This window comes from Peromyscus leucopus, chromosome X (assembly GCF_004664715.2).
Source record: "Peromyscus leucopus breed LL Stock chromosome X, UCI_PerLeu_2.1, whole genome shotgun sequence".
NCBI lineage: Eukaryota > Metazoa > Chordata > Mammalia > Rodentia > Cricetidae > Peromyscus > Peromyscus leucopus.
In genome coordinates this window covers 103,487,649-103,506,435 of record NC_051083.1, presented here as the reverse complement: position 1 = coordinate 103,506,435, position 18,787 = coordinate 103,487,649, and the positions used below count along the sequence as shown (strand labels likewise).

Below are 18,787 nucleotides of genomic sequence, written 5' to 3'. Positions count from 1 at the left end.
ATAATAATAATAATAATTAATATAAAATAGGCCATGAATTTGAAAGAGAACAAGAAGGAATATGTGGACGTATTTGGAGGGAAGAGAAAGAAGGGGCCAAGGCCTATATAGGTATTGGGTCCCTGGACACCTCACCACAACCCAGGAAGGCAGGCTCTCCATTATGGTAGACGACCTGTGACCCTTCTGACATTCTGCCTTCTGCCTAGCTCACTGGAATAAAGGTCTGAGAAGCATGCCAGTAGAATGATGTTCTTTGTTTTTTTTTTTTTTTAAACTTTGTTTCAGGCCAAAGAAAAGCAGGAAGAGTATCCTTTGCTGGGGACTAAAGAAAAGGCTAAACAAGCAGACGAAAAGGAGCAGAAGACGGACAACACAGGTTAGCATACCTTCACTGCCAGCCTGTGGATCTCTCTGGCTTTGATGCACAGTACAGTGTGGTGGGAGCTATAAACAAAAATGTTACCCTGGGTCCTCTTGGGATTTTCAATGTCCTGTGTACACAAGTGAGCTGGAGAGAGGGTTCTGCAGCTAAGAGCATATTCTGCCCTTTCAGAGGACCTCAGTTTGGTTCTCAGCACTCAAAAAAGGCAGCTCACAACTGTGTGTAACTCCAGCCCCAGGGGAATCTGACAGTGTGACTTCTGTGGGCACCTACTTGCACATACCCATAGACTTAATTAAAAAAATAATGAAAGCTTATGCATGCATTAGGCCCCAAGACACCCACCACAACCAGGGAAGCAGGATCTCCACTGTGGGACACTTTTTGTGTGATTCTCTGTCCTTCTGCTTTCTGCCTAGGTTACTAGTGAAAAGAGCTGAGGACCTTTTCTGAGGTAGATACCCATACACGAAGCTTTTAATTAAAAAAGAGGTTCATGCAAGCACAGTCCAAGATTCTCCAGCTAAACTGGCAAAAACGATGTTTGTACAGGCTTTGTGGAAAGGATTGCACATGGTTTTCTATCCGATCTAAGTGAATTTCCAACTGGAGAGGCACGTTCTTTGTAAATGTGGTCAATTCTTTCAAGTGAATATGCTTGCTGAGTGAGTAGAGCTCGTGACGGCCTCTTCAGTATTCTTCCCCAACAACATAAGAAGATAGGGACAACTGAACTGAACTGGCTCTCCCAAATCATTCTCCTAGGAATCACCTTTCTCTTCCAGTATAGAGGAGAAGGTTTGCTGTGCACAATGGCTTCACATATCCATGGCTACTAGAGCTCGTCTGCAGTTGCAGCCAATTTTCCTTGGCAGCCATCACCTGATCAATTTCCAAACGAATACCACCCCAGTGAAAACTCTGTGCATGTGTGTTTGCATGTGTACATGGATGGAGTTTAGCTTTAGCTAGATGGCAAGCTAATTTTGTGCAGTGTTTGACAAAATTAAATTTCAGTTCCATCACTTAAATTGAATGGTTGTCAGGGTTTTCTATAAGTGACTTCACAAGTGGTTTCAAAGATAGGGCTTAAGGCGTGTCCCAGACAAACAAAACACTAAAAAAGTCTTTCAAAGAAGGACAAGAGGGAGGAAGAAAGGGACATGGATTAAGAGCGTAATCTCATTTTTCACCCATGGAGGTAGATCTGAGTCAATATCCCTGGTCTACCTTGGTTGCTGTTGCACAGGAAAGACCTAATCCAGAAAGAGCAGAAGCTCTTCTTTGTGCTGTATGCTGCATATGCAACTACTAGGTGTCACGACAGACTCAATGTCTGTGAAGAAGGAGGACCCACAACTGGGTCCTTTACCACCTAGATCAAACTGCACAGAAAAAAATCCTGAAAAAAGCACTTGTATTCAGAAGGTTTCTCAGGTCCCACCTGGCCCCCTTGGACCTGCAGCTGCTTATAAAATAACCACGCAGAGGCCATTAGCTGAAACTTATTACTGACTAGCTCTCACACTTAAATTAGCCCATAATTCTTATCTATATTTAGTCACATGGCTTGTTACCTTTTCTCAATTCTGCCTTGTCATCTTGCTTTTTCTGTGTCTGGCTGGTGACTCCTCCTCTGCCCTTCCTGTTCCCAGCATTCTCCTCTTCTGCTTGTCCTACATATACTTCCTGCCTGGTTACTGGCCAATCAGCATTTTATTAAACCAATGTACAAGAGTATTATCTTACAGCATTTCCCCTTTTCTGTCTAATCAAAAAGGAAGGGTTTAAATTTATTATAGTAAAATTACATATAACAAAACAGTTATCAAGCAAGAATTACAATTACAGTATCTAGTCTATTTGTATTTGGCAAATTTAAAGAAAATATTCTGCCATCTATCCTATTTTGCGAGTCTAAAGTTTTATATCTAATTTATCTTTTATCATAACCAAGGAAAATTATAATTATAACTATCTCGTCTTCAACTACATCAAAGACCCTAGAAAGATATAATATTACCTAAGTAAACAGGAAGGGCATTGTAAGCAACTTCCAAAAGTCTAGAATTATGGAGACAGCTGGCTACCTGGACAGTCCCTCAAAGTTCCTCTGCAACGTTGGTTCATCCATCTTCAGCCTACAGGCCTAGTCTCTCAGTCATTTTTCCTGTGTCCTGTAGAATGTTTGGCAGTCTCCTCTGCAAAGCAGGAACCTAAAGAACCATTTTACCTTGTTTTGGCAAATTCAGTGGTCATTTTCCTATGGGTCCTGTATGTCCAGTTTATACAACATATTATCAGCAGTCCAGGCAAGAGCAGCCTCTTGCCTAATGGCTATTTTTGCCAAGAAGAAGATAAACTCCATATGGAGTGTCTTTGATGCCCATCATCTTCCTTGAAGTAATTGGTGCTGCCAGGAGCAGACGTGTCTCATTGTTCAGAAAAGTCTAAGTTTTTTAAAACATTTTAAATGCCATATTCTGTAAGTGTTTGAAGATTACCTACCTAATTGAAATATATCTTTATATACCTAAAAACTTAACTAATGTGACTATAAGTTTGATTGTCATAGCTAACTAGTTATTAATCAGTATTTCTTAATTATACATTACAATTTTAAATGAGTTGCATGAACATAATACCTGAAACAAGAGCAGAAATATATATAGTATAACAAAATTAACTTTAAATTTGTATCAATAAACTAAAATCCATAGCAATGTAAAATACTTAAAACAAGTTGTTGCTCTTTAAAAGTTGATTAAATAATCTACCCTTTCATCTTATCATATCTATATCAGAGCACTTACACAGATGCAATTGCTGAGGTGTGGGGAGTTCTGCGTTGAGGGTATTCAAAGAACTGCTTTACACGTGTGTTACACAGGACTGTCTTAAGGCAAGGAGGTAGAAAACAGAAGAAAAGGGGGCCATCATCTTAACCTCTCAAATAATTCCTTTGACATTTTTCTGAAAAAAAATCCATGAATCCATATAATACAGAATTTCAAGAAGTTTGAATAAGTACTATATAGAAAATAAGAATATTAATCAGAAAGTAAAAATTTCCCCTTGCTGGGCTGGAGAGACAGATCAGATGTTAAGAGCAATTGCTGCCCTTTCAGAGGACCCAGGTTCGTTTCCCTACTTGGAGGCTCACCAACATCTGTAACTCTAGTTCCAGTGGATCTGAGGCCCTCTTTTGGCCTCTCCAGACACCAGGCACATATGTGGTGCACAGACATACATGCAGGCAAAACATCCACATACATAAAATAATAATACGAAAGTCATTTTAAAAGAATTCTCCTTGCTCCTGCTCCAGTCATATTTCTCAAATGTAAACAGTGTTACAAAAAATACAATTTGCCTCTTTTTGAATCTCACACCTAATGGACAATCAGACTACTGATGAAGTGCTATCTCCTCATAGGATTGAAATTTCCCTTTGATATAAACATTTCCCATAACTTAAAGCTAATCGTGAACAGGAGAATGTCTTCTGCATAGTTACATCTTCATATCAGGGGATTTAGTAGTAAACATAGGCAGGGAGGAGTAGTATTCTTTTAGGAAGTTGAAAGCACACACATCTCTCCTTTCCTTTTTACATTTGGTACAGGGCCCACAAGCCAGGAGCAGAGCTACAGAACCGAAACTCAGGATAAGACAAGAGAGCAGGCTCCAAGTACCGATGGTGCCTCAAGCACAGGATACTCGACTTCAGGATCCCAACCAAGAAGACGTAGAAGAAGGGCCAAAAGTGAGTGGGGGATCATCGAAAGAAGCCTTGCACAGTGCACTCAAGACGGTGACGCGAGCAGCAGAGCTGATTCCTCACCTAACGAAGAGTTGGTCAGCAGGGACCACGCTTTCTTGAAGCTCTTCCTGGAGAAGCAAGGCAAAGAGCATACTACAACTGCAGAAATGCAAGTCACTACTCCTCAGGAGATGTCTGTAGATAGAAGGAATGTGAAGGGGGAAATGGCTGCCATGAAAGTTGAAGTCCAGAGAACAGCAGCACGACAACCTACACCTACAAATGTGGCAGAGTCCATGGCTGGCGGTCTGCCACTCAGCCGTGAAGACGACTCTTCTGAAGGCAGGCAGAAAAGGGATAGAGCTGTTTTGTTTTCACGGCTAAACAAATCTTCCACAAGCCAAGAAGAGGCCACTGCCTCGAGGACAATAGAGGTCCAGGCATGTGTACATCATTCTCAAGTCCGTGGAGAAAAGGAAGAAGTATCCAGCCTTGGTTTGCAAAAGTTTCAACCCAAAATGGAGAGCATAGCTTACCACAGAGAGAGGCATGCCAGAAGTTCTCTTCAGGCTTTTTCAAGCGCTAAGGCAGAAGATACTGTTCCTATGCAGAGATTGCCTCTTCCTTTCAGAAGGTGGCCAACTGAAAGGGAAATCTCCTCTGATACGAAGAGTTCTTCAGAGTATGAGAGTAGCTCTGAAGTGCAACCGGGTCCCACACATTCTTTTCAGCTTGCATGGAACCCTCAAGATGATGACGATGTCTTCCTCAAATCAGAAAATGTAGGTGCAGAACTGAGCAAGGTGGAGCGGCAGCCCCCTCTAGGCTATTGCTCCCAGTCATTTGGAAACCCCAAAGCTAGAGAAGTCTCCTTAGACCTAGACAGTTCAGAAGATCAGAGAAGCTGTGAGGAGATGACATCTGCCCACTCTTCCCAGTCCTTGGGGGAGTTTGAAGAATGCTCAGAATCAAGAAGTTTTATCATAGATTCAATCTCTCAAGAGCAGTTAGCTCCCAGGAGACATTCCCAGGCCTTGCAGGGGTCTGAAGAAAAGGAAGTCTCCACAGAGTCAAGTAGTTACGTTGAGAAGTACCACAGTTCTGAGGATCTTAGTAGCAGCACGGAGGAAGAGCAGCCTCCCGAATGTTCTAAACAGACCCGGGGTCAGTTCAGAGACCAGCAAGAAGTGCCTCCAGTTTCAAAGAGTGCTCCAAAAGAGTTGAGTGTTTCTGCTAAGCCACTGCGCCTCATGCACACATCTCTACCCATTGTGAGCCCTATTATTCAGCAGCAAACCCCCATTTCAATGAACATTTCTGTAGGACAGAACAGATCTGTGGCACCGCTGCCTCTCAGCCACACTGTCAAGCCGTGGGTGAGCCCTCAGTCTGAGCATCAAATGTTTGCAGGTCCAGAGGGCATTGCTGCTGACTGGGACAAATATATGCAGTCACCGTCCCCTAGAAAGGCTTTGATGCACCCAATGGGGTACAATGTTGAGCAAAATGTACCCTCGAGTACAGACATTTCGACCATGGGAGAGGTGGCTCCTATGGAGGCCCTGGTTCTCAGACACCATTCTCAGGCCCCAATCAGACAAGTACTTGAGAAAAATGTTTCTGCAGGCCCAGAGCTTGCTGTTTTTAAAGATCGTATTGCTTCACAGCCTCTCAGATACTCTTCCCAGCCCTTGGTGAGATCAAACATCAAGAAGGAAATACCACTGGGTGCAGAAAGTGCTGCATTTGAGGGAAGCCGTTTTATGGAGCCCCCGCCTCCTCAGCATCATTCTCAGCCCCTGTTGAAACCCTTCATCAAGCACCAGGCTTCTGCTTTTGAAAGAGGTGTTTCTATGGATCCAAGGCTTCGGGCACACCCTTTCCAGCCATGGACAAAGTTTCAAGGGAAGCGATCATTTTCAACTCCAGAGAGCACAGCTTTTGAAGGGAACCCTTCTACGGAGCATGGGCGTCCTACCCTTGCCCAGCCTGTGCAGCAGCCTTATCAAAATGTGCCTTTAGAATCTGAAGCTGTTGGTGCAAAGATAATTTCAATGGGCCCACTGCACACCAAATATTCTGCTCCGTCTTCACCAAATCCTCAAAGTCATCCAGCCTCAGAAAGTACCTCTGTAGAAGGTGCCACTTTGGTGGAGCTACTGCCTCCTCAGCCTTCAGTAAAGCCCAAATTCCAGCCACAGATGACCCGAGATCCAGTGAGCGCTTCCACTCAATGGGGCAGCCCTATGGAGCCAGTATCTGTTCAACGTATCTTCCAAACACAGGCTAGCCCTAAATTTAAGCAAGTGCCTACAGGTCTAGATAGCCCTGAAGCCCAAGGGAGCATCTCTGTGCAGCCAGGTTCCCCCAGATGCCCTTCCCAGTCATGGTTGACTCCTAGCTTTGAGCAAATGTCTGTATCCCCTGGCAATGTTCCTTCTGCATGGTCCACTCATAGTTATCCAACAGCTCCCAGAATGCCTTCTCAGCCCTTGATGGGGTCAGTAGTCCAACAACCAGTTTCCCCAGGATCCATGAACCCATCTGTACAACAGATCATCACTGTAGAGCCAATGTCTTCTAGACACCCTTTGCAGCCATGGCCGACTTCTCCATTTGAACAAGTCACTGTGCCCTCAGACAGTGCTCCAGTGGCAGCCTGGAGCATTCCTGTTGATCCACCAGCTACCAGAATGCTTTCTCAGCCCTTGATGGGGTCAGTGGTCAAACAACCAGTCTCCACTGAGTTAGTGAGCATTTCTGCACCACAGAGCAGCTCCATGGAGCTAATTCCTTCTAGATTCCCTTTCCAGCCAAGAGTAGATCCAGAGAGTTATACAGCAGAGGAGGGAGTTTCTGTAATGATGAGGCCTAGAAGACGTCATTCTCAGCCCCCAATAAGCACAGGATCCAAGGAAGAAATTTCCCCAGATTCAGTCAGAACTTCTGGAGAATGGGGCATTCCTATCAAGCCAATGCCTTCCAAATTTGCTACTCAGCCATGGCTGGGCCCTGCATTTGAGCAACAAACCTCAAATCTAGAAGGTTTTGCCAAAGAGGAGGAGGTTTCCAAGGAGGCATGGCTTTCCAGAAATCCTTCCCAAGTCCTCATCAAACAGCAAGTCCCGAAAACACCCTCAAGTTTTGAGAGTACCTCGGCTGAGGGAGGCGTTCCTTGGAAGTCACTGCCTCTCAAAGGTCCCACCCCATTCTTAATGAGACCGAAAATTCAGGAAATGTCCTCCAGCCTAGAGAGTGTTACTACTCAAGACAGCTCTAAGAAAGCACAGGATAGCAGTTCTTCTTCCCAGTCATTTGTGAAGTTTATGGCAGAGCAAATCTTTTCAGGGAGCTCTGCTAGTGAGGCGGACATTTATACGAAGCCTATGCTGCAGAGCCGAAGCCGCCCTTCCAGATCCTTATTGAAGCCTAAACTCGAGGAGCAAACTTTCTTATACAAGTGGGATGATGAACCCAAGGAAGACCCCGCTTTGAAGGCTCTGCCCGTGAAGCCGCCTTCACAGTCACTCGGAAGGCCTGAAGAGTCACAGGAAATCCTGTCATATTCTGAGGGTGCCCCTCCGAAGTGGAGCGGTTCTGCGGTGGATGTCTCTCAGCCCCTCGGAAAGCTTGAGTATGGCCAGAAACTCTCAGTTTCTGTCACTTTTCCCAAAGAGTGGGTGAGGTCTGAAGAACAGCTGCCTTCCACACAGCCTTCTCAGGCCTTCAATGCAGCTGGGCTGCAGCCACCGGTTTTATCAACAGGCTCTGCAAATGTTCCTGTGGACTGGAGCTATCCCGAGGGGCAGTGGGCTCCCGGTCAGCCTACTCAGGCTTTCTTGATCACTGACTATCAGCAACAAGTTTATTTAAGCTCTGCTAATGCTGCTGCCGAAGGGACCATTTCTCAAAATACTGGCAGCTGGTCTTGCCCAGATTCTCCAAAGAAAACCACGAAATACACACAAGGCTATGGGGACCTCATTCAAAGCACCCCAACTTCTGTTACCAAACCTGGAAAGCTCACTACTGGTCCTGCCCAGAAAGCATTTGTTTGCACAGGCACTTACTCCAAGGAGGAAGTTCCTCAGGGTCCTGATGGAAACGAGAGCCCTCCGATCGTATCCACCAGCAAGGCTGATGTCGAAAATGTTTTTGGAGTGCGACTTCGAAGAATTTCACAGAAGAGTGGGACTGAGAATCTAGATCCTTGCACACCGGTTGTCCCAGCAAGCAAAGAATGGATGGACAAAGGAGCTCCCCAGGGCTTCAGTGGAAGCCTAGGGAATTTCAGCCCAATACTTAGCTTTGCAGAAAAACGAGGGAGCAGGCCCAGATATGAAGGCCCTTTCAAGAAGCCAGCAGTTTACAGGCCTCCAGGTGAGAGTTTTGTCTTTCCAGGTAGAGGAAAGACCTGCAAGGCAAAGCCTTGGATGGATGGACTGTGAACTCTCTAGCCTCTAGGCTTCGTACTGTACTGTTGCTTTGACAGGACTAGTTGTGGGTTTAGAGGTAGGGCAGTGCCCCATCCTGGATGAATAGATTCAGAAGGAACTTCTTTGTAGTCTTCCAAGGATGCAGCAGTTCCAACATCCATGCACATTTCATTAATATACTCATAATCACCTCTTCTTCCTTCTCCATCTAACTCATGTATAGTATTCTTTGGGCAGACTCCTATGAGTTTCTAAAAAATAATAATAATAACTTTAATACACCATGTCACTTTAATCTGCTAAACAGATCTCCAAAACTCAGTTCATTGAGAGCAATATGTTTACACTCTTACCCTGAAATCATCTTAATTTAATCCAGATCAAGGTGACCTTCTGAGTCCTACTTTTTTCCAAAAACGTTGTGCCCTCGGTATCACCTGTGCCTAGTCTTGTCTCTGCCTCTGGTCACAGCTATTTCACCATGGCACAAGGGACAAAGAAGTGACAGACTATAAGAAGATGTTTCTTAGAGTTTGGGGGATTATATCAATGGTCTGAGTCTCTGGCATCTTGAGAATTTTCTCAGCCTACCTGTCAACCATTGTCTTGCCCTGATTTGGGATTGTGAAGAGGGATAGCTAAAGGAAAGAAAGGGTCCAGTAAGGGATCCACAACTATTTAACTATTTAATCTTGCCTTCCCAGTTTTTAGGAAGGGTACAAAAGAGAATGGCCCTTCTCTGCATCCTATCTATTTTTGTTTGACAACCAGAAAGGATCCCACTTGGAACACTATTGTGGGCAACCTCGCCCAGACTGATGACCCTCTGCCTAGCTTCTGTTCTAATTCTTTTCATTTCTTTTTCAGGAAAGACCTCTAATTGGAAGGCAGATTACACTACAGAACCAGCTTGGATCAATGTGGCAAAACAGAGGCAAAAGGGCTTTGTATCACACTTTCTCAAAAAAACAAAGACCAGAGTTGAAAATAGGGGTGAGACCAAGGAACCAAGATATGAGTCAAATTATGAGTCAGACTTGGAAGTTCCAGTAAAGGTTAGTGGAGCCACCGACTAAGCTTGCACTGGGAATTATGTCAGACATGCAGTGACCATCTCTTATTGGGAGCATTAATCAAGAACAGTTCTTTTTAAGAGTCTTTATTTGTATTCACACAAATATGACAGCCTTGGTGCTCTTGAAGCATTTATGAAAAGTATTGAATATGAAGATAGTCTATAAATCAAGCCTTGCCCTAAATATTCTAAAGCAGGTTTCCATGAAATTGGTTGCATAAAAAAGTAGTTAAAACAACAACAGCCCTATCACTACAAACAACAATAAAACAGAGATAACCAATAGGGTAAAAACTGAGCAACTATATATTACACCTTTAAGTACATGCATATGATTTTCATAAATGAGAATCAAACTATAAACACAGTAGGCCCCTTTCCCCACAGAGAATACATTATAAGAGTCTCTGTGGATGCCTGGAGCTGCACATAGTAAAGAGCCCTGTAAGTGAATGCCCTTTTCATTTTAACTCATTACTTACACGTTGTGACTATTAACTTTAAAAATTTGAGCTCAAAGCTAGCATTCCTCCCAATTTCAAAATCAGATCCTAGCATGTGTAAACACATTGATTCAGAACAGTTGTGTAGAGATCAACTTTAAAGGCCTAATCAATACAGTTACACCATTCCCTAGTGGAAAAAACACTTCTAGTCATATACCAACTAGTCTGGGAAGGTAGAAAATTGTATAGTGCTCACTGAAACCAACTGAGCAGATTTGTTTGTAACCATCACATTCTGTTAGCTCACAGCTAAGAGGTGGTACATGCTATAGAGAAGGTTGTTCTCCCATCCAAGTAATAACCAGGTCTTGCACTACTTAGCTTCTGAAAGCAGTGGAGATTGGGCACAGTTATGGACATAGATAAGAGAGAAGTTATTCTCCTATCAGTCTGTTCACACTATTTGTGTGACTAGATAGCTTTTATTCCTGATCTGAAAGGCAGCAAACTTGAGTCAGCTTGGGTATTTGTTAATAATTTAAGTTCTGGGACTGGAGAGATTACTCAGTGGCTATGAGGATTTAGTGCTCTTACAGAGGACATGGGTTCAGTTCCCAGCACCCTCATAGCGGCTCATGACCATCCATACCTCCAGTTCCAGGGATGCAATATTCTCTTCTGGCCTCAGGGGCAGTGCCTGTGGTGTACACACATATATGCAGCAGAATACTTGAACACACAAAATAGAAACCAATACATCATTAAGTAATACATATTCCAAATAAATCATTAAATATGTATGTATGTATGTATGTAGGTATTTATTTATTCTAAGCCCAAGGAGCTTTGTGCTATCTTTTGTTATTGATGTATATAATCAATTTCTATAGTTATATATTTCTATCTAGATGTATACTTCCGAATCAATATCTCTATCCTCTATCTCTTTTTTTCTGATTATTGTTGAACTTATAGCACCCCGACAGGGCTTACTGAAAGGATGATAATCGGCGCTGGTGGCAGCACTGGTTGTGGCGTGTGGTGCTGGTTACCACATGGAAAGGTCATGGTCACGACAGAACCCAATGTTAGTTTTCAGAGCTTTTTAGGAGGGAAGCGGGGAAGGGGGGAAGAGGGGAGCCAGGCCTGGAGAGAGAGAAAGATGGTGGGGGGAGGGGAGGGACCAGAGCAGAGCAGAGAGCAGAGAGAGAGGGTCAGCATCAGGTTTTTAAGCATCAGATTGTGTGACCATGCTGTATCGTACATAGTGGCGAGCACCCCCTGATGACATAAGACACAAGACCCTGAGCTGCACATGTGTAGGAGTGAGGGCAGGATCCTAACACACCATGTGATCCTCTGAGTAGTTTGCTGTCGTTATTGTCAGGACTTACAAAGGTTTTGTTTTCATTTTGGTATTACAGGAACATGAACCCATAGCTGATAGCCCGTCAAGAATGACTTTTTCCTCCACTGTTCCCAGACAGGAGATGTCAAAGCTGTATAAGTCTACAAAAACAGGTGAAAGCACACATTCTGATCTGTCAAAACTAGCCATGGAGGAATGTGGTGAAATGTTTTGCAATTTCAAGTTCACTCAATGTATTTCTCTTATTAATCAAATCAGCTTCATGATTCTTTCTTGTCTCTTCCATGGAATGCAACAGATTTACTTTAAGAAAGTCCAATTGTTATATCTGAGTGCAGTGTACAATTTCCATAGCCCTTTCTAGTCTCTCACCTCACTGAAGAAGCTGGCAAGGCAAGGCACAAAACGTTCTTGTGCTAGGTAGGAGAGGAAAGCACCAAGTCATTTTCTAGGTGTAGCAAAGCAATGTTTCTTCACCTGTTCTAACCTCAATGAAACTGTTGATAATCCACTGTAAAGGCCCAGTAGCACTGATTCATTGAAAAGGCTCACTTCATACACTCTATATTCTGACTAGCGGTGTGAGACATGGGGATATGTTGAATGCTGCAGATAAATGTGACAGGAAATGATAGACTGTGACCTCATCAGTGAGAGTTATGTACCAGAGGGATTTCCTCAGCAGGAGCTGGAGGAGAGGAGGATGGATATTTTTAAAGTAACATAAATCTTTTTTGATTCTTTAGGAATTTCACATCACACACCCCAATCCCACTCACCTCCAAGTCCCTCCACATCCTCCCCTCAGCCCTGCAGCATCCACCCAAAGAACACCCCCCCAAAATTTAATTAAAAACAAAAAAAAAGCAAAGAACCACACTTCACTCCTCTGTCGTTACCACCTCTCCAACACCTCTTCATTCATTTTAGTGACATTGAGAGCTGCAGTGTGTCACACAGTATATATACCCTTTTGTCCAATCAACCTCATCTGCAAATGTTCATTGCAACGAATCATTGGTCTGGTTCAAGGCCTCTGGCCTCTGGTACACCATCATCCCTGGACTCTTACTGAAACTGGAGAGGAGGATGGACTTACATTCAACTCAGGAACCCATTATTTCACTGTGAAAATAGCAGTCATCAGATTGATGCATGTCTTATGAGCTGTATATTCCTGAAATGTGGTTCTCAGCTCCCCTGAAGAGTAGATCCACCAGGAAGCTTGTTAAATGATAGATAGTCCTAACTGCTTCCCTACTGATTCAGTTGGTTCAAGAAATTGCATGGACACTGACAGTTTTTGTGTTCTCTTTTTTGTTTTTTGTTTGTTTTGTTTTTGTTTTTGTTTTCTGTTATTGTGGTTGTCATTTGATTTCAGTGATATAGCCCAAGCTAGAGCATCAAACTCCTAGTCTTCCTGACTCAGCCTCCCAAATGCTGGGATTACAGGCATGTCCTATCACACCCAGATACTCTGGCATTTAAAAAACATTCCTAGATGATTCCAATGTGTAGTTAGAATTGAGAACCACTTGTTTAGTTGAAGCTTTTAAGCTGTAGAGCAGGACAAGGGAGGGAGTGGAGTTGGGAAACAGAGCAGTCTGTCTGGCCACAGTAGTTGGCAGAGTATTATTTCTCTGGCTCTTATTACATAGATCTATTGATCCATCAGTTATTTAATTTCACAATGTTAGTGACTAGTGAAAAGAGATCTGAAATTTTAAAAAAAGGAATAGGTATAATATGTTTCCCTTTGGGTGTGAGTTCAAAAGTATAACAGAGTCAAATAGTAAATGTCAAAAGATTGGCTGCAAGAATCACCTCACATGCCTTGCCATGGCTATAATCCTATAGCCATTTCCAACTTGATGCTGCCCCCCTGGACATACATAACTACTGCACCATTCACCCAAGCTCTGATTTTAGAAGTCTAACTTCCAAGAGAACAATGGTTGGAAAGTACTAAGAACTGGGTGATCATAGAAAACGTGCAAGGATGGTGCATTTCACTTCATCTTTAAATATATTCCAGTGTCTCTGGGATTTCTGACTATTTGTATGTTGTTTGTTGTGATTCCAGTTGCATTTGATGATCAGAACTTGCCTCATCCATATATCAGTGAAAGAGAAACCAGACGCTCTTCAAGTCTGCCACCCAAATTTTCACCACCTGAGGAGCCTGTGTGGTTCGCAATGGCCAAGAAGAAATCTCAAGCATGGAGCCAAATGTCAGAGATCATGAAATAAATAGCTCCTGGACAGAGCATCAGCATTTTCAGTAATAATTGCCAGTAGCTGTGGTAATTTCATATAACATTTTTACTAGGGCTAGTTTTTATTAAGAAAAATAACATTAGAAATAGAAATTAACATTTTAATTGAGTGAAATAAATGCTACTAATGTCTAACCCTCAGTAAGTCACTACCAATATCCCCAAATCCAGCATGTTCTCCAGAAAAGTTATGCTATAGAATTGCAAAACATTGTACCTTAGAAGAAAGAAAACAGCTGCATTTTGCTCCAGCAGCTAAAAGATTGCTATTTCTTTCAACCAAATAATTTCAGTGGAAAGATTCAGGTAATTTAGCCCAGGGAATGGATGTACTTTCAACCAAGAAGATGGCAAGCCCACTAGTTAGACTGTGTCTGGGTCCTCTGGAGAGTGTCCTGCCTCTCCGGCTCCAGGCTTAAGGCAAAGAACTCTGTGTAACTCAGCATCTTAGTTACTTTTCCTATTGCTGTAATAAATTCTCTGATAAGATCTAGCTAAAGGAGAAAGGGCTTATTTTGGCTTAGAGTTCGAGTGTGCAGCCCATTGTAGCAGGGAATTCTCAGCAGCAGGAACTTGAGGAAGTTGGTCACATTGCTTTCCAGTCAAGATATGGAAAGTAGTGAATTACTGTGTTCAATTCACTTTCTGGAATGTATATATATTCCAGGATCCAAAGCCTATGGAATGGTGTCACGTATGGCAGGTGGGTTTTCCCCACCTAATTAACTTTTTCATGTTCAGTTTCTCCACATTTATTCTATCTCTCAAGTTTAGCAAACATTATGAGAGATCTACGTTTAGATGCCTTAACAGTAAACCTAGCTCCAAAGGACATCCTAATTCCAAAGGACATCTACTTTTGTCACATTGTGCTTACTTTGCTTAAACAGACATGCAGCTTTGACCATCTATGTTGGATGCTTCCCCATTCAAAACCAAGTTTAGAGAGGCAATGAGATTCTATAGCTAACTTAAATAATTGGTGCTGGGTTTTGCTGATGATGGTAAAATGACATGCTCTACAACATCATGCTGGATTTTTCATTTAATTTATAAGACATCTCCTTATTTTGATTCTCTAGTTTTGCTCTTTTGATAATGTTAAGTTTTTGATTGACTGGATTTCATTTCATTTATATTCCTATAGTGAATAGTTTATTTAAACCAATGCCTTTAACATAGGTAGTCCTGGTATATTAACTCTAACACTTCCCTTCCCCATTTTGCCTATGCCTTCATTACATCATCCTCACTATGAGAAGTCCCCTTTAATGATATCTCCCCAAGTACTAACAGACCTCAGTTTTTAATCATGAGCTTAAGTTTTTCAGTGCCTAGAAATGTATTCTGATAAGTTTACTTGTTTCTTTTAGCTTTCTTTCTTTTTTTATTAATTCAAAGCAAATAAATTCAATAAAGCTTGTTCTGTAGTCCATTTCTGTCTGGGGAATAAGGAAGGAAGGGCAATAGAATACTGACAACAGAGACTGAAGATTTTCAATGGACCAAACTATTTTAAGAGGTTGCCTTGTGTAGAAGTAGTCTCCACACTGATGTGTCCGACCAAGCCGATGGTCTCCAAGTGGGCCTTGGTGGGGCGGCAGAAGGGACACGGCCCATGGTGTCCAGGCAGCTTGAGGACTGCATCTAAATCGTACACAAAGATAAGCTTACAAACCAGTCATTTTCAAAATCATGGAGCCACTGAGCGCATGCAAAACTGTGTGGTGCACAATAAAGGAGGAAAAGGAGTTACAACATCAACTATTTATTTAGTCTGGCTAGCGAGACCATTAGCTGAGTTTCAGAATGGGAGCTCAGTTGGAGAAATCCACATTTGAGACAACCAATAAAACATGTTTTATATGATGGTTTATCTTTTTTCATGTATGTTAATAATGACTAGAGAGACTAGAATGGATTTGAGAACATTCAAACTACTAAAGACCTAACCAATGTTGTGGCCCTTACTTCCTACTCCTGTTCCCCCTCTAGGCCCTGGCCTATCCCCTAGACCAAGCCCCAGGTCCTATGCTAGCTCTGGGAGCCTATACCTTGATAGGACAGTCAGATTTACCAAGGCTGGCCCATCCCAAGGGCAGAGTGCCACTGCTAGAAGCAGACTGGAAAATAGTCAGAGATATTAACTACATGGGGCATATTCTAGCAGGATTAGGAGATCTTGCTTTCATAAGTTTCTGGCCCTCTATAGAGGAACAAGACAGTAAGATGGCCAAGGTGTGACTTAAGAAATATGGAGGTCAGGAAATGCATCCTTTATAATTAGATCTAAGAGCAATGTTATTTTAACAGCTCATACAACATAAATAATAACAAATCCTAACCAGCTTGGTGCACCAAACTACACTTTGTGAATACCCATATATTGGCCCACTTTGCCCTTTCAGTTTAAGTAATAGGGACAAGAGTTTCTGTGCTTCTGCTTCATTATGGAGTTCTAGCCATAAATAATACAATATGATGGACATTTTAAACATCAATATTGATGTTAATAAGATGGATTATAGAATAGTCAAGTCTACTTCACCATAATGGGTACTAAGACAGTATCTATTTAATGTAAAAATCAATGCCTAGAGCTTTGGGAGGGTAAGATAAATAAAACCATTTAATAGACCCGTAATGTTCAATGAGATTAAAGCTGTGATTAAGACTCCCCACAAGGAAACCCACAATCAGATGTATTCACTGCCAAAGTATAGTGACTTTTTGAAGAGCTAATATCAATGCTTCTCAAACTTTCCCACAAGTTGAAAAGAAAAAGATACCCACTAACATGCTGTATGAAGCCAGTATTACACTGGTGTGAAAACCAAAAAGAAAACTGTAGACCACTTTCCCTGATGGTCATAAGTGCAAAATTTCTTTTAAAAAATTCTTTCTCGCCGGGCGGTGGTGGCGCACGCCTTTAATCCCAGCACTCGGGAGGCAGAGCCAGGTGGATCTCTGTGAGTTCGAGGCCAGCCTGGGCTACCAAGTGATTTCCAGGAAAGGCACAAAGCTACACAGAGAAACCAAAAAAAAAAAAATCTTTCGAAGTAAAGAGGAAATAGATTTGAAAGGGGATAAGGAGGAGTATATGAAAGGATTTGGATGCAGGAAATGAAAGGGGGGAGTGATATAATTATAATCTCAAAAAATTAAAGAAATATATTTTTACATCGTTACTAGTTATAGAATACATTAAGAAGATTGTACATCAAGTCAACCAAGTTGGTTTCCTTCCATAGTTACAGGATTGGCACAACATTTTGTGTGTGTGTGTGTGTGTGTGTGTGTGTGTGTGTGTGTGTGTGTGTATTGATAGCATAGATACACTTAAGGACAGAAGTCACACAATCATCACAGAAAAAGCCTTTTCCAAAGTTGAATATCCCATTATGATACAGAGTCTGAAGAAAAGAGTAGAAGGAAAATATCTCAACATAATAAAGGTGACATGATAAACCTATAATAAACATTATGCTAAATGTGGAATAAAAATGAAATTGTTTTTCTAAAATCAGGAATAATGACAAGAGTGCATGTCTTAGTCAGTGTTCTATTGCTGTGAAGAGACACCATGATTCCAGCAACTCTTATAAAAGAAAACATTTAATTGGAGCTTGCTTGCAGTTTCAGAAGTTTAGTCCATTATCATAGTGGCAGGAGTATGGTGGCCTGCAGGCAGACATGGTGCTGGAGAAAAAGCTGAGAGTTCTACATTTGGATACACAGGCAGTGAGAAGGGAGACATGCTGGGATTGGTTTGGGGTTTTGAAACCTCAAAGCCTACCCCAAGTGACACACTTCCTTCAACAAAGCCACATCTACCCCAACAAGGCCGCACCTCTTAGTCCTTCTCAAGTAGTGCCACTCCCCAAAGATTAAGCACTCAAATACAGGAGCCTATGGGGGCCATTCTTATTCAAACCTCCACAGTACCCATTCACAACATTCTTGTTTCATATAGTGCTCAAACTTTTAGTTAAAACCGTAATAATGAGATCAACATAAAATGATATAAATATGTAAAATAGAACAAGGTTAAGACTGAAGCAGCGTGCATAGGGCCTGCGCAGATCTATACCAGGTCCTCTGCATATATATTATTGCTTTCAGTTTAGTGTTTGTGTGATTCTTGAGTGTATGAACAAGTGGATCTCTGATTCTTGTGCTTTCCTTTGGGCTCCTTTCCTTTGGTTGGTTTATCTTGCTTAACTTCAGTGTGATAGATTTTATTTTATCTTATGATATTTTATTTTGTTATATGTTATTATTATCTCTTAGGAGACTTCTTTTTTAATAGAGACAGAAATAGAGTAGATCCAGGTCAGAGAGAAGGTGAGAAGGAACTGGAAGGAGTAGGGGGGTAGAAATAATCAGGATATATTATGTGATAAAAGAATGTATTTTGAACAAAAGGAAATAAAATAGTGACACTACCATCTTTTTAAACAATTATTCATTACTCTCTATCTACTTTAATTACATTCCTTATTGGGGGAAGTGCCAAATTTCTCTTTTATGATGAAATCATAAAGAAAAATAAACAAGTTTCTCACGTATTGCTGAAAAAAGGGATCAATTATCAGACACTGATTTAGTGATTTATTTAGAGCACTGATTGTACTGCCTGTTTGCCAAGCATGATTTCACTTGCTGCCTGGAACAGAATGACCTGGAGGAATAGCTAAAATAACAGGTTGTTGCTCTTAACAACCTGCTGACTGCTACATACCTTATATAAAAATCTCTCTTGCTTGCCCACCCCACCTTATGGTTTTAGAGTATAAAACGAGACTGTAAACTGGACCCTGGACTAAGGCCTTTCAGGAGCTATCTTGGCTTCAGTCTACTAGTGACATGTCCTCTCTTCTGCTTTTATTGGTATTGAAGTGCTTATTCCAGAAAGAGTCCTGTAACATTTCTGGAGGTCCCAGTGAGATCTCCTTCACCAGGACCCCAGTTGATAGAAAAATGTTGCTGTTTCCAGGCCTCTCAGCTCACTGAAGGTCTTTGGAATATAGAAGTATA

General features: G+C 41.9%; 1 protein-coding gene across 1 annotated transcript in view; it reads left to right on the top strand.

The window, feature by feature from the left end:
- Kiaa1210 (KIAA1210 ortholog) overlaps nt 1-15,173 on the top strand; it is a 50,751-nt gene extending 35,578 nt beyond the window's left edge. The window contains exons 9-13 of the mRNA XM_037198799.1: nt 289-379; nt 4,011-8,528; nt 9,452-9,639; nt 11,530-11,626; nt 13,558-15,173. Of these exons, the coding sequence (XP_037054694.1) occupies nt 289-379; nt 4,011-8,528; nt 9,452-9,639; nt 11,530-11,626; nt 13,558-13,724 (5,061 nt within the window). The 3' untranslated portion in view covers nt 13,725-15,173. The remainder of the gene's footprint in view (nt 1-288; nt 380-4,010; nt 8,529-9,451; nt 9,640-11,529; nt 11,627-13,557) is intronic.
- The last annotated feature ends 3,614 nt before the right edge of the window (nt 15,174-18,787 follow it).